This window comes from Phyllobates terribilis, unplaced genomic scaffold (genome assembly GCF_046119375.1).
Source record: "Phyllobates terribilis strain yellow unplaced genomic scaffold, ASM4611937v1 Scaffold_11__3_contigs__length_659146591, whole genome shotgun sequence".
In the NCBI taxonomy this organism is placed as follows: Eukaryota; Metazoa; Chordata; class Amphibia; order Anura; family Dendrobatidae; genus Phyllobates; species Phyllobates terribilis.
The window spans coordinates 324,013,427-324,031,421 of NW_027362771.1; the positions used below are offsets into that span (position 1 = coordinate 324,013,427).

A 17,995-nucleotide genomic window follows, 5' to 3' on the forward strand; every position below is an offset into this window, starting at 1 on the left:
GTATTGTACTCTGCTTTTTCACCGTACTCAGCATTTTCGGCACTGTCATAGACAATGAATGAAGCAAAAGGTGGAGAATGCACACCTCCACTCCATGCAAGTCGGGACTATTCAGAGCCAGGCTCCCAGCAGGATCCAAGTGCCCATTCTCAGGCTCACCGGAGGAGTCGACTAATAAGACCCCCAGCGATCAGTAAGTTATCCCCTATCTTTTAGTTAGAGGATAACTTACAATTTTCAGAATAGCCCTTTAAATAGCAGAAAATCACTACTTTAAAATCTAAGGGTACCTTTGGCATGGATAAAATTATTTTTATATATGTTAGAGGTTACTTTTAGTTAATAAAATTGTTTTAGTTTCAGTCTGCAGTCATTTTCAGACACCCTGATATACAGTTTACAGCCTGCTTAAAGTTTACAATTTTTTTCTTGTGAGCGTGTCCCTCCCAGTAATATAGGCTGGAGGTAAGGACTGTATGTGTGTCAAGGATACTGCTGACTAACATATTAGCAGAATTTCTATCCAGCACTTATTTCCTTTTCATGTGCTTTCCCCCTTTTATAACACCTATTTTCTCTGCCCTCACTGAAACTGTACATCCTTTCTTCCTGTCCACAGTAGAAATAAGTTAAAAAAAAGGACTTGCAGACATCTGTAGTAGCAAAATGGTAGTCAATTTTTAAAGAAGACTATTTAGAAAGTTTATCTTTGCATTTGGGAAGCAAATGAACAATAAAAAAAAATTGTGTTAATGTGTACATATCCTTTAATTTTTTTTTTATCTTAAACACCATTCTACAATTTAAACCTCGATTTGTAGACTCTGTTCGATAATATGTAATAAATAAACCTCTTACAGAATGCAGTGCATGAGACAGTTCTACATTATAGAAGATTAGCCAACCTTTTAGCACATTTATAGCATGATGGCTCAATGGCTAGCAGGGTAGTCTTGCAGCATTGGAGACCTGGGTTCAAATCCTACTAAGGGCGACATCTGCAAAGAGTTTGTATGTTCTCCCCGTGTTTGTGTGGGTTTTCTCACACATTCCAAAGACATACTGATAGGCAATTTAGACTGTGAGCCCCAATGGGGAGAGTGATGATGTCACTTTGTAAGTGAATAAAATATATCAATAGACTTGTATCTATTAGTAGAGTACTGCCTAATTCTAGTGGGTTTTGTTGGCTGGGTACTGACGTCTGCATCTGCTTCTATGGATTGTTAGTGATTCCATTGAACTGGAATCTGTCTTTGGTTTGCTCTCTATGCAGAACAAGCAGGAAATTCAGTGTTCCAGCCAAAATTAAAATGCTTAAGAAATGAATGATGAGACAGTCTGAGTATTTTCTATTTATAACTAAGACAATGCATTCATGTAATCTATACTCTCTTCCTAAGTTTTTATATACACAATCTTTCAAGGTCTTACCTGTGTTCGAGGGGCACAAAGTCTCAAGGTGCATGGCCTATTTTTAAGGGTATCTTCAGGTGGCAGGGGAGAAGGACTAGGTGATGGAGGTGCTTCCACTTGTTTCCTGTTTTCTTGAGGTGGAAGCTCATCTTCCTCCTCTTCCTCATCCTCATCCTCTTCCTCATCAATCATTTCAAATTCCTGGAAATCCTCTTGGAAAGTGCAGATGGCACGTGAAGGATCACATCTCCCAAAGCCAAGACCCTCCTGAAAAATAAAATAATTATAATTTTGACATCAGTTGCAGGCAAAAGTAATTCATGCCTAATGACAGCCCAACATGTAAGGATTGCTTTTTAAATGACGGATAACTTTATTCCTTCAGTGCATGTAATTTATCCAGGAATCATATCATTTGTTTAAGATGTGTAATTTAATGGAGCACACTTATTTTTAAGCGTGATAAGATATGACTTAAAGGGTCTCCACTAGTGTTGAGCGGTAGCTTCCGATATCAGGAAATATCGGATCGGATTGGATAGGGCCGATACCCAAAAAGTATCGGATATCGCCGATTCCGATACCGGAAACCAATGCAAGTCAATGGGACACAAATATCGGAATGGAAATAAACCCTTTCTTTCCTTGTAGGTTAATTCTACATGAAGGAAAACAACTAACAATAATGTAGAATGTATTGGGGGAGGTGGTTGCCCAAATCGATGGGAACAGTGCTCACAGTGAAACATGAAAAGCCGGCAATTCAGCAGCGGCATATACCGGTACCCGACAATTTAGAATAGAAAGAATAGAGCTTCACATATAGATTAGATATATAGAAACATGTCAGTCACATATATAATAAGTACAGTGACAGTGTTGCTTACTGTACTTATCATTTAGTGTTAAAGGATTTATTTAAAAAAATAATAGTGTTTTCATGCACCGTCTCTTTAAAAAAGCCGGCCGGCAATTCAGCAGCGGTACCCGACAATTTAGAACAGAAAGATAGAGCATCACACATAGATTAGATAGATAGAAACATGTCAGTCACATATATAATAAGTACAGTGACAGTGTTGGTTACTGTACTTGTCATTTAGTGTTAAAATAAAGGATTTATTAAAAAAAAAATTGGCGTGGGGTTCCCCGTAATTTTAGTCTCTAGCGGAGGTTAAGCAGACGGCTGGGGTAGATGTTTGAAGCCTGGGAAGGGGGTAATATCCACGGAGCTTCCCAGGCTACTAATATCAGCCCCCAGCTGAATACCTAGCCTTTACCAGCTATTAAAATGGGGGACCCCCCCCCCAAAAAAAATGACGTGGGGTCCCCCCTATTTTAATAGCTAGCAAAGGCTAGGCAGACAGCTGGGGGCTGATATTAATAGCCCAGGAAGGGTGCCATGAATATTGGCCCCCTCCCAGGCTAGAAACACCAGCCGTCAGCCGCCCCAGAAATGGCGCATCCATAGGATGCGCCAATTCTGGCACTTAGCCTCGCTCTTCCCACTGCCCTCTAGCGGTGGCAGTGGGGTAATAGAGTTGGGCTTGATGTCAGCTTATAATGCCAGCTGACATCAAGCCCAGGTTAGTAATGGAGAGGCGTCTATAAGACACCCCCATTACTAACCCCATAGTCAAAGTTAAAAAAAAACACAAACACCCAGAATAAAAGTCCTTTAATTGAAATAAACACACAATTCTTTATTGTTCTAAATTAAACCATACTTACCATCACGCCCATTCCAGCTGAAGCCAATGTCTTCTGTAATAAAAGTAAAATAATAAACCAACATCATCCTTACCTTTCGATGGTTCCCAGGACGGCTCCAGCTCTGCTACATCGAGATGACAGGCAGGCAGCCTGTCATGCCGCAGGCAGACACTTAAAAGCGCAGGCTTGCTTGCGCTCCTCAGTGTCAGGCTGTGACAGCATCCAGATGAGCCGAGTCTCTCACGCTCACCACATGCGCAGGAGAATTCTCCCACGCTGTCAGTGACGTGCATGAGGTGAGCTGAGTTCATTGTCGGCTCATCTGGATGCCGTCACAGCTAGACACTGAGGAGCGCAAGCAAGCCTGCGCTTCTCAGTGTCTGCCTGCGGCATGACAGGCTGGATGGCAGCTTTCTGCTGCGATCCAGCCTGTCATGTGAATGTAGCAGAGCTGAAGCCGTCCTGGGAACCATGGAAAGGTAAGGATGATGTTGCTTTATTATTTTACTTTTATTGCAGGAGATCGTTGGCTTCAGCTGGAATGGGCGTGATGGTAAGTATGGTTTAATTTAGAACAATAAAGAATTGTGTGTTTATTTCAATTAAAGGACTTTATTCTGGGTGTTTGTGTTATTTTTTAACTTTGACTATGGGGTTAGTAATGGGGATGTCTTATAGATGCCTCTCCATTACTAACCTGGGCTTGATGTCAGCTGGTATTATAAGCTGACATCAACCCCAGCGCTATTACCCCACTGCCACCGCTAGAGGGCAGTGGGAAGAGCGAGGCTAAGTGCCAGAATTGGCGCATCCTATGGATGCGTCATTTCTGGGGCGGCTGACGGCTGGTGTTTCTAGCCTGGGAGGGGCCAATATTCATGGCACCCTTCCTGGGCTATTAATATCAGCCCCCAGCTGTCTGCCTAGCCTTTGCTAGCTATTAAAATAGGGGGACCCCACATCATTTTTTTGGGGGTCCCCCATTTTAATAGCTAGTAAAGGCTAGATATTCAGCTGGGGGCTGATATTAGTAGCCTGGGAAGCTCCGTGGGTATTACCCCCTTCCCAGGCTTCAAACATCTGCCCCAGCAGTCTGCTTAACCTCCGCTAGAGACTAAAATTACGGGGAACCCCACGCCAATTTTTTTTTTAATAAATCCTTTATTTTAACACTAAATGACAAGTACAGTAACCAACACTGTCACTGTACTTTTTATATATGTGACTGACATGTTTCTATCTATCTAATCTATGTGTGATGCTCTATCTTTTTGTTCTAAATTGTCGGGTACCGATGCTGAATTGCCGGCCGGCTTTTTTAAAGAGACGGTGCATGAAAACACTATTATTTTTTTTAATAAATCCTTTAACACTAAATGACAAGTACAGTAAGCAACACTGTCACTGTACTTCTTATATATGTGACTGACATGTTTCTATCTATCTAATCTATGTGTGAAGCTGTATTCTTTCTGTTCTAAATTGTGGGTACCAGTATATGCCGCTGATGAATTGCCGGCTTTTCATGTTTCACTGTGAGCACTGTTCCCATCGATTTGGGCAACCACTGTAATGCCACAACCACCATGGCTGTGGCATTAACGTCTTAAAAAAATATTAATTCCTGCTATTCCATTTAATTGTAATGTAAGGGAGATAATGTAATGTCAGCGCTTGAGCAGGAGAATTCTCCCACGCTGGGATGGCATTCTGATGACAGCCTGGATCGCAGCTGAGCGCTGCCATCCAGCTTGTCATCCTTCAGAGACACTGCAGAGCGCAGGCATTATGTGAACTTCCGATTCCGGTATTCGATATTGTAAAACTATCGGAACTCAGTATCGGAACTCCGATACAGCGAATATCGGTCGATACCCGATATTTCAGTATCGGAATGCTCAACACTAGTCTCCACTAAAAATACAGGATATGTGATAAATGTATGATTACTGTGCGTCTGAACCTTAGGCCATACACTGATCCAGAGAATGGGGTCCCGAAGTCCTCATGTGAATGGAGCAGTGGTCGATCATGCACCTCACTCCTCCATTCGCAGTAGGGCCTTAGTGACCTTCATTTTCAAAAAGTCTTGACAGTCAAACCCACAGAAATCATACATTTTTGACCTCTCCTGATTATTTTGTAGGCGAACCCCTTTAAAATCATGCCAAGACTATGTTGATAGTATGTACATTTTTTTAATGTTTTAAAGGCATCTTAAATAATAGAATATTTGAAAAGCAGACATTGCTCTGAACAGGTAAAGCCCTTCATACACATTAGACTAATGTCAGCTAAACCTGCTGATATCGACTGTGTAATGTGTATGGGCTAAATTAAGGGTCCAGCATGTCCAATTTTGGACTGCCAATCTTTTTGTTTTCTGGGAGATAAGCCACCGCCAGAGATGTCAGCCAGCAGCTCTCTCAAAGTGAATACAGGAGCGTTCGGCATACAGCTCTATAATGTATATGTCGGGCTTAACAGTCAATGAACAAACTTTGCATTGTCTAATCTTGCATATATACTCTCCTCCATCTGCTCTGTACTTTCTCAGTGGCGTACCTGGGAGGAGCAGGAGGGTCATTTTAACCTAAGACAGCTGGCAGGGGGTGCTGTTGGGCCATCTCATGTGGTGGTCTGAGGTCGTCTCCCAGGCAGTAGTATTTCTTTCACCCCTATCTTCCCAGTCTGAGAAATGTCTGTTCGCCAAGTCAGCCGTCAGACTGACAGCCAGCTCAGAAAAGGTGAAAACCGCCGTCTGGCTCCCAGACAGTGTTTGAGGAGAGAGTGGGAGGGTGGTTTGAAAGAATATTTGAGGAGACAGTATGATAAAGGGGGGAAAGTTGTAAGGAAACAGTATGAGGAGGAGGGAGATGTGTGAGGTGACAGTATGGGGAAGAGGAAAAATGTGTAAAAAGACATTTTGGGAAGTGGGGGGGTGTGAGAACAATATATAGAATAGCTAGAAAGGGGGGTATTATAGAGAGGGGGCAGAATGGGAGGAGAACAGTGTTAGGGAACAGTATGAGGGGAGAAAAGTGTGAGGGGACTGTGGGGGGAGAAAAGTGTGAAATGGCATAGTGTGAAGGCACAATATGGAGGGGACAGTATGCAAAGGGGGAGGCAGCATGAGGAGGGAACAGTGAGATTGGTCATTATATTGGGAACATAGTACTAGGGGCGAGAGTGAAGAGGGAACCCAGTATCGAAAAAAAAGGACATTGTGGAGGAAGTATAGTGAGGGGCAATTATTCGGGGGCACAGTGTAGGGCAGATATTTTTATCCAATATTGTTATTTTTAAGGGCACCGTGTTGGGATGTACAGCAGAAAGCTGAGGAAGATGCTAGTCTGCAGAGATCAGCTGTGGACGTGAAAAGTCATCATGGCATTTGGACAAAATGAAGAAAAGAAAGGAAACGAAAATAATCAGAGAAGATGTCACCTATAAGGTACCTGGATGTAAATGTTTATTTGTTGCACTGACTATGCTTCATCAGTACTGTGGTTCAAGTATAGTAAGCAGTCTGATGATGGCTGTTAACAACAATAATCTGTTAACAACAACTCCCAGAATTTCCTTACCATTCATAATGACATACTTGGAATTGTAGGTACATGCGATACAAATTTATATGGGGCTGACCTGACATTACAATCGATCACTGTACTACACTTGGTGATGTATTCATGTACTAATGATGGATCTGGTGATGTATTTCTGTACTGATTGTGGTTATGGTGATATATTCATGTACTAATGATGGTTCTGGTAATGCATTCCTGTAATGATGGTGGTTGTAGTGCTCTATTCCTGTACTGATGGCTGTCCTGGTGATGTATTTCTGTTCTGTTGGTGGTTCTGGTGATGTATTCATGTATTGATGGAGCTTATAGTGCTGTATTCCTGGCTGTTATAGGTTCTGATACTGTACACATGTTACAATCCAAAACCTGTCAGATAACATGATACATGTCTATGTTATTAATGTATTGTGCTGTCTGATAAGTTAACGGGGTTGTCCCACTGACAAAGTACATTTTAATGAATATATCTTAGAATAAAAATAAGCTCCATAATTGGATGTGTTAAAAAAATGTTCCTGTACTGAGATAATCTCATAAATGTGCCCCTGTGTAATGGATGTGTCTGACCATCAGGAACAAGGTCGAATATACTATAGCTCCTGGGCAGGGGAGGAAGCAAAAGAGAGTATTCAGACATTACAGCATGGAATCACAGCTGATTCTTTTTGTGATCTAAAACAAGTTTTTAAACAAGCAGGAAATTTTATTTTCCTTACAGAAAAGAGCAGTTGTGATCCCATGCAGTCCTATCTATATACTATCTTTTGCTACCTCTCCTGCCCCGGAGCTGTGGTATGATCAGGCCATGTCCCTGCATGGTCAGACACAGCCATTACACAGTACATAGCAGGGGCACATTTGTAAGATCATCTCAGCACGGGAATATTTTTTTAAACATCCAATTGTGAAACTTATTTTTATTAAAGTGTACTTTGTTTGAGGGGCCCCAAAAACACATTTTCTATGAGATTTTGCAAGATCTGTGCACATGATCAGGATTTTTTATTACAGAATTTCATGTGTGTTAAAAGAAGCATCATGTCCATTCTTTTTGTGCTTTTGCCTGCATTTTTCCTATACAATGCATTGGAAAAAACATATGGAAAGTCCTCAGGAAAAAACACATCAAAAATGCATGAAAACGCATCAAAAATGCTTCAGAATTTCCACAGCGTTTTTGCTGCCAAGAGGTGCAGAACCTTGCAGAAAAGCTGTAGAAATGTTTGCAAGCAAATACTGATCATGCACACATACCCTAACAGTGTGTATTATAATAACTGTCAGGATACGGACCTGCTTGCCGGTTTCAGTCATCACATGACTACTCATATACGATTTGCTTACTTACAGTCACGTGCCAACTAGCTTCACTTCTTGCTTTTCTCAATGAGGCAGGGACTGTAGATTTTCATTGAACATTGAGAGAATAAGGGAAGAGTCAGATAACTAAGATGAGGATCGCAATGCAATGCATGGACTGCCTGGTGGCTCTCCCGATCCAAACGTGACAGTTGCACAGAAATACATGTTGTCATCCTTGTGTTGGGAGAGCCGATGGCCAGTCCGAGCATTGCGTTGCGATCCTCGTCTGAGTTATATGGCCATCTGAATGTGATGTGAGCATGCAAATCGCTTATGAGCAGTCGCATAACAACTAATCAAACCGCTTAAGCTATGTATAGGATTGGGCGCCAAAATGAATTTTTGCTCCCCCCACCCCGTGCAAAAAAAATCTAGATTCGCCTATGACTTTCTATCAACATATATTTGTTAGGTAAGAAAGAGAAAGGTAGAAAGAGGTAAAGGACAGACTGAAGAAAAGTATGGGTCCGAATACAAAGTATGACCTGGGCATTAAACCACTGCTATTCAGATGCATGATTGCTGATCACAAATGTTTAATAGCCTGTTTACACATGCCGACCGCAGTTCATGTGTGCACTGAACAATCAGTAACAGATTATTCAGCTCACATTGGCTGCTATTGCTTTAAGAAGTATAGGCACTGTTTACACAGGACAATGCACTTGGAAAATGAAGATCTTTTGTACAACACCAAAGATCATGTCACCCGAAGAGGGAACATTTTGCTTCTCCTTCAGGTGATCAGCAGCCAAGACACTTGTTCACAATAACATTTACAGGCTGTGTAAATGGACCATAACCCCTTAAGGATGGAGCCAATTATGTCCTTAATTATCAAGCCAAATTTTACAATTCTGACCACTGTCACTTTAAGAGGTAATAACTCTGGAAGGCTTCAATGGATTCCCCTGATTCTGAGCTTGTTTTTTTGTAACATATTGTACTTCTTGATAGTGGTAAATTTTCTTCGATATCACTTGCGCTTATTTGAGAAAAAATCTGAAATTTGGTGAAAATTTTCCAATTTTCAAAATTTGAATTTTCATGCCCTTAAATCAGAGAGATATGTCACACAAAATAGTTAATAAATAACATTTCCCACATGTCTACTTTACATGAGAACAATTTTGGAACCAAAATTTTTTATTGTTAGGAAGTTATAAGGGTTAAAAGTTGACCAGAGATTTCTCATTTTTCCAACAAAATTTACAAAAAATTTGTTTAGGGACCACATCACATTTGAAGTGACTTTGAGGGGCCTTTATAACAGAAAATACCTAAAAGTGACACCATTCTAAAAACTGCACCCCTCAAGGTGCTCAAAACCACATTCAAGAAGTTTATTACCCCTTCAGGTGCTTCACAGGAATTTTTGGAATGTGGAAGCAAAAAAATGAACATTTAACTTTTTTCACAAAAATGTTACTTTAGACCCAATTTTTTTATTTTCGCAAGGGTAACAGGAAAAAATGGACCCCAAAATTTGTTGTGCAAGCTCTCCTGAGCACGCCGATACCCCATAATTGGGGGAAAAAAACTGTTTGGGCGCACGGCAGGGTTCGGAAGAGAAGGAGCGCCATTTGACTTTTTGATTGTAAAATTTGCTTGAATAATGTTGCGTTTGGGAGTCCCTGATGTGCCTAAACAGTGGAATCCCCCCATAAGTGACACCATTTTGGAAACTAGACCCCTCAAGGAACTTCTCTACATGTGTGGTGAGCACCATGAACCCCCAGGTGCTTTACAGATGTTTATAACATAGAGCCATGAAAATAAAAAATCCAACTTTTTCCACAAAAATGATCTTTTAGCCCCTAATTTTTTATTTTCACAAGGGTAAGAGGAGAAAATGGACCCCAAAAACTGTTGTGCAGTTTCTCCTGAGTACGCCAATAACCCATATGTGGGGAAAATACAGTTTGGGTGCACGGCAGGGTTCAGAAGGGAAGGAGCACGGTGTGACTTTTTGAACGCAAAATTGACTGGAATCGAGAGCTGAGACCATTTCGCATTGTTTGAAGAGCCCCTGATGTGCCTAAACAGTGGAAATCCCCCACAAGGGACCCCATTTTGGAAACTATACCCCTCAAGGATTTTATCAAGGGGTATAGTGAACATTTTGAACCCAGAGGTAGACACAGAATTAGATAACATCAAGTCATCATACTGAATAAGTCGTCGTTAGTCTTGAGCGCAAGTGCTCACTACATGAGTATGCATCGGGTACTCGGGCATGCACCATGTATCGCAGGTGCTTGAGTGACATGCTCGAGTCCCCGCCCCACATGTTTCACGGTTGTTAGATACACAAAAAAACAAGCGGGGATTGCGCGTGCATGGCAGGCAATCCCCGCAAGATTTTTGGGGCCGCGAAGCATATGGGGCGGGGACTCGACCATGTCACCCGAGCACCCGATGCAAACTCAAGTAGTGAGCACTTGCGCTCAACACTAGTCGCCATATCGTCATCATTTTTTTTTCTATACTTGTGAAAAAATCCCAACCCCAACCCTAACACAACGCTAACACTGACCCTAACACAACCCTAATCCTAACTCTAACATAACCATAACACAACCCTAACCCTAACACAACCCTAACCCTAATCCTAACTTTAACACAACCCTATCCTTAACTCTAATCCTAAACCTAACACTAACCCTAACCCAACCCTAACCCTAATGCAACCCTAACCATAATCCTAACCCTAAAACAAACCTAACCCTAACACAACCCTAACCCTCACCGTAACCCTAACACAACCCTAACCCTAACACAACCCTAACCCTAACACAACCCTATTCCTAACCCTAACACAACTCTAACCCTAGCACAATCCTAACCCTAACACTAACCCTAAACCAACCCTAACCCTAACACAACCCAAATCTAATCTTAACCGTACTCCTAACCATAACACTAACCCAACCCTAATCCTAACACAACCCTAACACTAACCCTAACCCAACCCTAACACAACCATAACCCTAACACAACCCTAATGTCACGCAAGGTGTGGGAAAGACTTAGTGCAACACAAAGGGAAGAGGGAAAGGGACCCCAGTCTCTAGGGAAAGGGGCTAGTGAAAACCTCCTAGACTGATCTAGTATCACCCTGTCTCCACTAACGTCCCTATATTGGCTCTGCACCAATCGCAGCACACGAACCTCGCCCTGTATTTCCCTGGCGTTTGGCCCTAGCTGGGTAAGGGAGGGGATGAGCGCTAGTCGATCCCCACTGACCACTAAAGACAATAAGGGGGAACAAACAAGGGAAGATAGCTTAGCTTTTAGTCGACTTCAGAGAGATGAAACACCCATCCTCATAGCTCCAGAGAGGATGAAGTAATGCACTAGCTCCAAGCCTTCACAAAGGGTAATGTGAGTATCACTGGCACCTCCCTCCAGCAGACAGCAGGTATTTATACACCCAGGCCAGGGTGTTAATTAGCCAGAGGAAGGTAGCCGCTGGGTCCTAGAGAGACAGCCTCTAAGAAGGTGTCTGTAATACCAAATGTAGAGATCTCCTACAACCCACTGTCACTTCTAACACTCCCGTGACAGTACCCCCCCTCTACGAGTGGCCTCCGGCCACTCAGGACCAGGTTTCTCAGGATGAGAGGTGTGGAATGAATGAACCAACCTTGGAGCATTCCCCTCTCATGCTGAAACCTACATCCTTTCCTCTGGACCATAACCCTTCCAGAGCACCAAGTATTGTAGAGAACGACGTTGGAGACGAGAATCTACAATCCTCGAAATCTGGAACTCCAGATTACTGTCAGCCATTACTGGGGGCGGTGGTAGAGTGAGGGCTCAAGAGGTTCCACTTACTTCTTAAGTAAGAACTTGTGGAACACGTTGTGGACCTTAAGTGCCTGAGGAAGTTCAAGACAAAACGCTGCTGGGTTAATGATGGCGGTTATTTTATAGGGACCAATAAACCTAGGTCCCAGCTTCCAAAAAGGAACTTTCAATCTTATATTCCAGGCAGACAACCATACACAGTCATTCACATTCAGGTCCGGACCTGGCAAGCGTTTTGTGTCAGCCATACGTTTATACCTGTCTTGATTTTTAAATTACTCAGAACACCCTGCCATACCGAGGAGAGCGACGAAGCAAACCGTTCCTCCTCAGGAACTCCCGAAGCTCCTCCCCTACTAAAAGTACCAAACTGTGGGTGATAACTGTATGCACCGAAGAACGGTGACCTGCCAGTGGATTCTTGGCGATGATTATTAAATGGCAAATTCTGCCAGCGGTAAGTAGGATGCCCAATCGTCCTGATTTTCCGCAGGGCTGTGGAGTCGGAGTCGAGGAGTCGGTGTCCATTTTAGTGGAGTCGCAGCGGGTATAAAATGGACCGACTCCAACTCCTAAAATATATAATAAATTGGGTACAGTAGTTCAATGTAGATTGTGGGGAATATTTTTTTCATAAGAATTTGGGAAAGTTATGAAATGTCCTATAAATGTCTATTCTTGATCTAAGGGTCTAGACTTTTAGCTGAGATGAATCTGTGCTACGGTAAATTTATCACTTAAAAAGAAGCCATGTATGAGGGAGTCGGAGTTGGTGTCATGGAAATTGAGATGTCGGAGTCAGACGTTTGGCTTACCGACTCCACAGCCCTGATTTTCAGAGACGAAACACCTGAGGTAAGTCTCCAAATTCTGATTGACGCGCTCGGTCTGTCCATTCGAGCAACCGACATGGATTTATATAGTGTGACTAAGTAATAGTTAAAAAAAAAGAATAAGAATGGTAAAAAATAAAAATTATATTTACCTTCTGATGGCCCCCGGTGTTTTCTCCGCTGCGTCCGGTCTGTTGTATCGGTCGCGGTGGTGTGAAAGGACCTGCCATGACGTCATTTAGTCATGTGACAGGTCATGTGAGGAGGCAAATCCTGACACCCCCTCTCAGAAAAAGCGTCCTCAAAACCAGACAGAAAAGCAGGCAATATTTCCTTAGAGACAGTAGCAAGGGAAATATTTAAACAGTTCTCATGGCAGTAATCTCCACATTCAATAATCTCCCAGGTTTGCCAATCCACCAACGGATTATGTTAAACAAGCCAAGGAATACCCAAAACAATTATTTCACAATGAATTGACCCCACCCTCAGTTTTACATTATGTACAATCTGAGTAAATACTTTCTGTGCAAGTGGCGCCAAGTCGATGGCGAAGATGGAAATAGGTTTAGCTAAAGTACAGCAAGTAAAACAATGAGTTTTCACAAACTCAGCATCAACCATGCTGACTCCGGCTTTACTGTCAACAGATACAGAAATGTTCTTGGTTTTGCTCTCTAGCACCACCTCTACAGTCAGGACAAACCGGGAACTGCAGGTTGGCAACAAATACACTCCTTGTTTATCCAACTCCAGACTACCAAGAGTTAATCGATTCTCCTTTTGTTTAGGAATTGAAGGACAGGTCCCAACAAAATATCCCTTTTTCCCACAAAAAAAACACGCCTTTTTTCTTGCGAATCTCCGGGGAAATGTATGATGAAGAGACACCCCCAACTGCATGGTTTCCTCCACCTCCTCCAGTACTGGTTCACCTCCAGACCACTCCCCCCGCAGAGATTCACAACCCCGACAAGAAGCCCCGGAGAAGGTGGTCTCACCCGTCTATCCCAAAGACGTCTATCAAGACGTATGGCCAACGACATGGCAGCCTCCAAGGACTGAGGGATTTCATATACTGCCAAGGCATCTTTCAACCTTTCAGTAAGACCCTCAGAAAATTGACTTCTAACGGCTGAGTCATTCCATTTGGAATCCGTTGCCCATCTACGGAATTCAGAGCTGTACGTCTCCACTGCTTGATTCCCCTGCTGAAGGCGAGGTAGCCTAGACTCAACCAAGACATCTTGGTAAGGGTCATCATAGATGAGGGCCAGAGCCCCGAAAAACTCCTTCACAGACTGGAAACAAACCGGGTCCTGTGGTAAAGAAAACGCCTACGACTGAGGATCTCCCTGCAGCAGAGAGATCACAATTCCAACCCGTTGCTCCTCATTTCTGGAGGGGTAAGGACGAAATTTAAAATACAGTTTGCAGGCCTCCTTGAATACAAAAAACTTGACCCGACTTCCTGAAAACCTATCCGGGAGGGCAACCATGGGTACAGGCTGGACAAGGCTTACCTGCAGAGACCCCAACATTGGCGACCCGTAGTCGCTGCTGAACCTCACAGAGGTCATTCACTTCCAGAGACAGACTGCGCAGCCACTCTGCGAGCTCTGCAACTGAAACCATACCAAGGAGAAAGGAAAAAAAAACACGCCCAAAAAACACACACACAAAAAAATAGTGTTAGGTTTTCTTTTTTCCTTTTCAAAATGTGCTCGGCCAGCGATAATGTCACGCAAGGTGTGGGAAAGACTTAGGCTGAGTTCACAAGATGTGGATTTAATGCGTTTCTGTGGCGGTTTTTCCACTGCAGAAACAAATTAAAACCGCTTGGTAATAGGTCTCCTATGTAGAGCAATGATAATCCACATGTGCTGTGCACATGATGCGGAAGTTTCCGCTCCGGATTATCATTGCGGCAAAAACTGCAGCATAACCAATTCTGGCGCGATTCCGCGGCTAATTCACATCCATTGACTTGCATTGAATCGCAGCAAAGCTGCATGTATAATATCTATACATGTGGATTTGCTGCGTTTCAATGTAAATCAATAGGCGCAAAATCACACCGGAATCGCGCCGCAGCTGTTACCCAGGTCGGGAGAGGAGACTGATACTCCTCTCATCCGACCGCTGCTCTGGCTGATAACAGCGAGAGCAGCGTGGATTGGAGGAGGAGCAGCAGTCTGCTCTTCCCAGCCCCGTGCCAGCGGCAGTTAAAAAAATAATAAAAAAGTAAAAATTAAAAAAAAAACCTTTATACTTACCTGTATGGCAGCCCCCGGTGTCCTCCTGGTCCCCGGCGGTGATGTTCTCTCCTCGGCGGCTAGCGTACACTGCGGGGCACGGGCTCGCGCCCTGCAGTGTACTTCCAGGACCTGTGGTGACGTCACTTATCAGCTGATGGTCATGTGACCATCAGCTGATAAGTGCTGGCAGCGATCACATGATAGTCACGCGACCATCAGCTGATCGGTGACGTCAGCAGTCAGCTGAACCATGTATATTTTCCACATTCAATACATTCTGGTGGTCAAATTTCTGTTGTGGAGACTAGCGACTCCACAAGAGATTTTGACATGCTGCATGTCAGTGTCCACGGGTGATTCGCAGCCTCTGATGCACGCATAGTGGACATAGGATTTCTAGAGATCTCATCCACTATGCTGTAACATCTGGACAATGAGGTTTGACGCTGTATAAACAAGCAGCGTCAAACCTGCAGCGGCTCCTGATCATGGCCATGTACCCAATCTCACCCGCAGCGTATTAATTTCTGTAGAGGACATGCTACTCTCCGCTGCAGATTTTGACCGATTGAAGGGTCATTATATGCGGTGGATTCACATGTACCAACAACAAAAGTGCAGTATTAGAACACCGTGTTTTGGATGCAACATAAATGCGTTGTGTCCAAAGCACTGCTGAGTGCTGATCGGGGGATGTAGCGGCTAAGGAACCAGCTGTGAGATGTTACTTATGGCTAGGGAAAATGTTTGCCTAATGACACTTTCCCAGTTTAAAATTAGCAGGTCACAGCAGTCGCATAAATTACATGAATATAAATGCTAATGAAGATTGGTTGAATGGGACTAGCTGACACCCAGCTCTTTTGTTTGGTGATATCAAGGTGTAGGTGTCAATCAAACCTTTTCATGACCAAACAAAGTAAAGAAACACACAGACAGTGTAAACACTGTATTTAAAGTACAACAGAACCATTCTTTAATCATTTAAATGAACCAATATACTCACCCCAGTTCTTATGGCAATCCAAGAGTTTAAGCAATGTCCCACCAAATAACTTTATTTAGCTCCAAAAATCATTCATAGATGCTCAAAAATGCTTCAAAAACCGCATGTAAAACGCGTCAAAAACGCTTGTAAATTTGCATGCATTTTTTTCTGCCAGGGTGAGGCAAAAACGCTCAGGAAATTTCTGCTTCAAATCTGCATCCGCAGACGAGCATTCCAGCCCGCGGCCCCGACGCTGCGGAGGAGCCGCGCGCGGATATGTAAATGAGCTCTACCTTTTTTTTTTTTTAACCTACAGACTTTCCCCATAGAGATTAGGTCTCTGGGGAAAGTCCGCATGCAGACCCGCAGGAGAAATTGACATAATGCGGTCTGGAAAGATGCGGGTACACAGAGACGCATAGTGGACAAATCCCATCCACTATGCTGTAACAGCTAGCCGCTGCGGGTTTGACGCTGCATAAGTCTGCAACACAAAGGAAAGAGGGAAAGGGAGCCCAGACTCTAGATAAAGGGGGGAGTGGAGACATCCTAGGCTGATCTAGTATCACCCTGTCTCCACTAGCGTCCCTATATTGACTCTGCTACAAATCGCTGCATGCGAACCTCTTCCTGTCTTTCCCTGGCGTTTGACCCTGGCTAGGGAAGGGAGGGGGATGAGCGCTAGTCGATCCCCAATGACCACTAAAGACAATAAGGGGGAACAAACAAGGGAAGATAGCTTAGCTTTTAGTCGACTTCAAAGAGATGAACACCCGTCCTCATAGCTCCAGAGAGGATGAAGTAATGCACTTGCTCCTAGCATTCACAAAGGGTAATGTGAGTAAAGCCGGCACCTCCCTCCAGCAGACAGAAGGTATTTTTATACATACAGGCCAGGGTGTTAATTAGCCAGAGGAAGGTAGCCACTGGGTCCTAGAGAGACAGCCTCTAAGAAGGGGTCTGTAATGCCAAACGTAGAGCTCTCCTGCAACCAACTGTAAGGCGACTGTCTGTCACTTCTGACACTCCCGTGACACCTAACCCTAATCTTAACCCTAACCCTAACACAACCCTAACTGCAAAGAATGGGAAAAAAATATATTTTTTTTACTTTATATTTTTTTATCTAACTAAGGGGGGGACAAAGGGGGTTTGACTAATTATTTTTTTTTTTGATCACTGTGATAGGGTTTATCACAGTGATCAAAAGGAACCAATAGGGAAAATTCATTGTTGTTGCCGGGTACCGGCCGGCAGATCTCGGCGGGCGCACTGCCATGCGCCCGCCATTTTATTTCTGCAGCAAGATACCGTAGGAAGATCCAGGGGTGATCGGGGGACGGAGGAGGTACCGGGTGGGCTTGGGGGGGCTTCATTTCTCTCTCCTCTGACATGTATATTATGTCAGAGGAGAGAGAAATGATTGCAACCGCGGGCACACTTTTTTTTTTGTGATCACCGTTATTCGGTGAATAACGGCGATCACATGATCGGGGACTGGAAAAACCGATCCTGATCATATTCTCCAGGGTCTCAGCTACCTCTGGTACCTGAGACCCTGGAGAATTTCCGACTCTGGGGGGCGCTACAGCCTTATTCCTCAGCGACGCATTTTCACAGCGATGAGGAATAAGTCCCCTTAACTGCCACCGTAAAAATGCATTACAGCGGTCGTTAAGGGGTTAAGACTGCAGGATCTCAATAAACAGGGTCTATTTGTTGTCTGTAACCATGGAGATACAAAGATTTGCATAGAAGCTGTAGACACAAACAACAGGACATTACATTTTAATTCAAGGCTATTATTTTAAACTTTTATGACTAAACAATATCTGTATGATAAGAAATCAAATGAATATATATATACAGCAACGGGGATTGTAGAAATAACTACACAAAAGTAAATATAAATACAAGAAGGTGTAGTGCTATAGGAACTTAAAACTTAACGTTTATTACCATTAAATAAAATATGTGCAAAATGCAAGGACCTAAAAACACACAGTTTGACTGTCTGTGATATAG

General features: G+C 43.3%; 1 protein-coding gene across 1 annotated transcript in view; it reads right to left on the reverse strand.

Moving 5' to 3' along the window:
* Nucleotides 1-17,995, reverse strand: part of MAPK8IP2 (mitogen-activated protein kinase 8 interacting protein 2) — a 113,222-nt gene that overhangs the window by 42,226 nt on the left and 53,001 nt on the right. Inside the window, exon 3 of the mRNA XM_073652626.1 lies at nucleotides 1,435-1,683. Coding sequence (XP_073508727.1) covers nucleotides 1,435-1,683 — 249 coding nt within the window. The remainder of the gene's footprint in view (nucleotides 1-1,434; nucleotides 1,684-17,995) is intronic.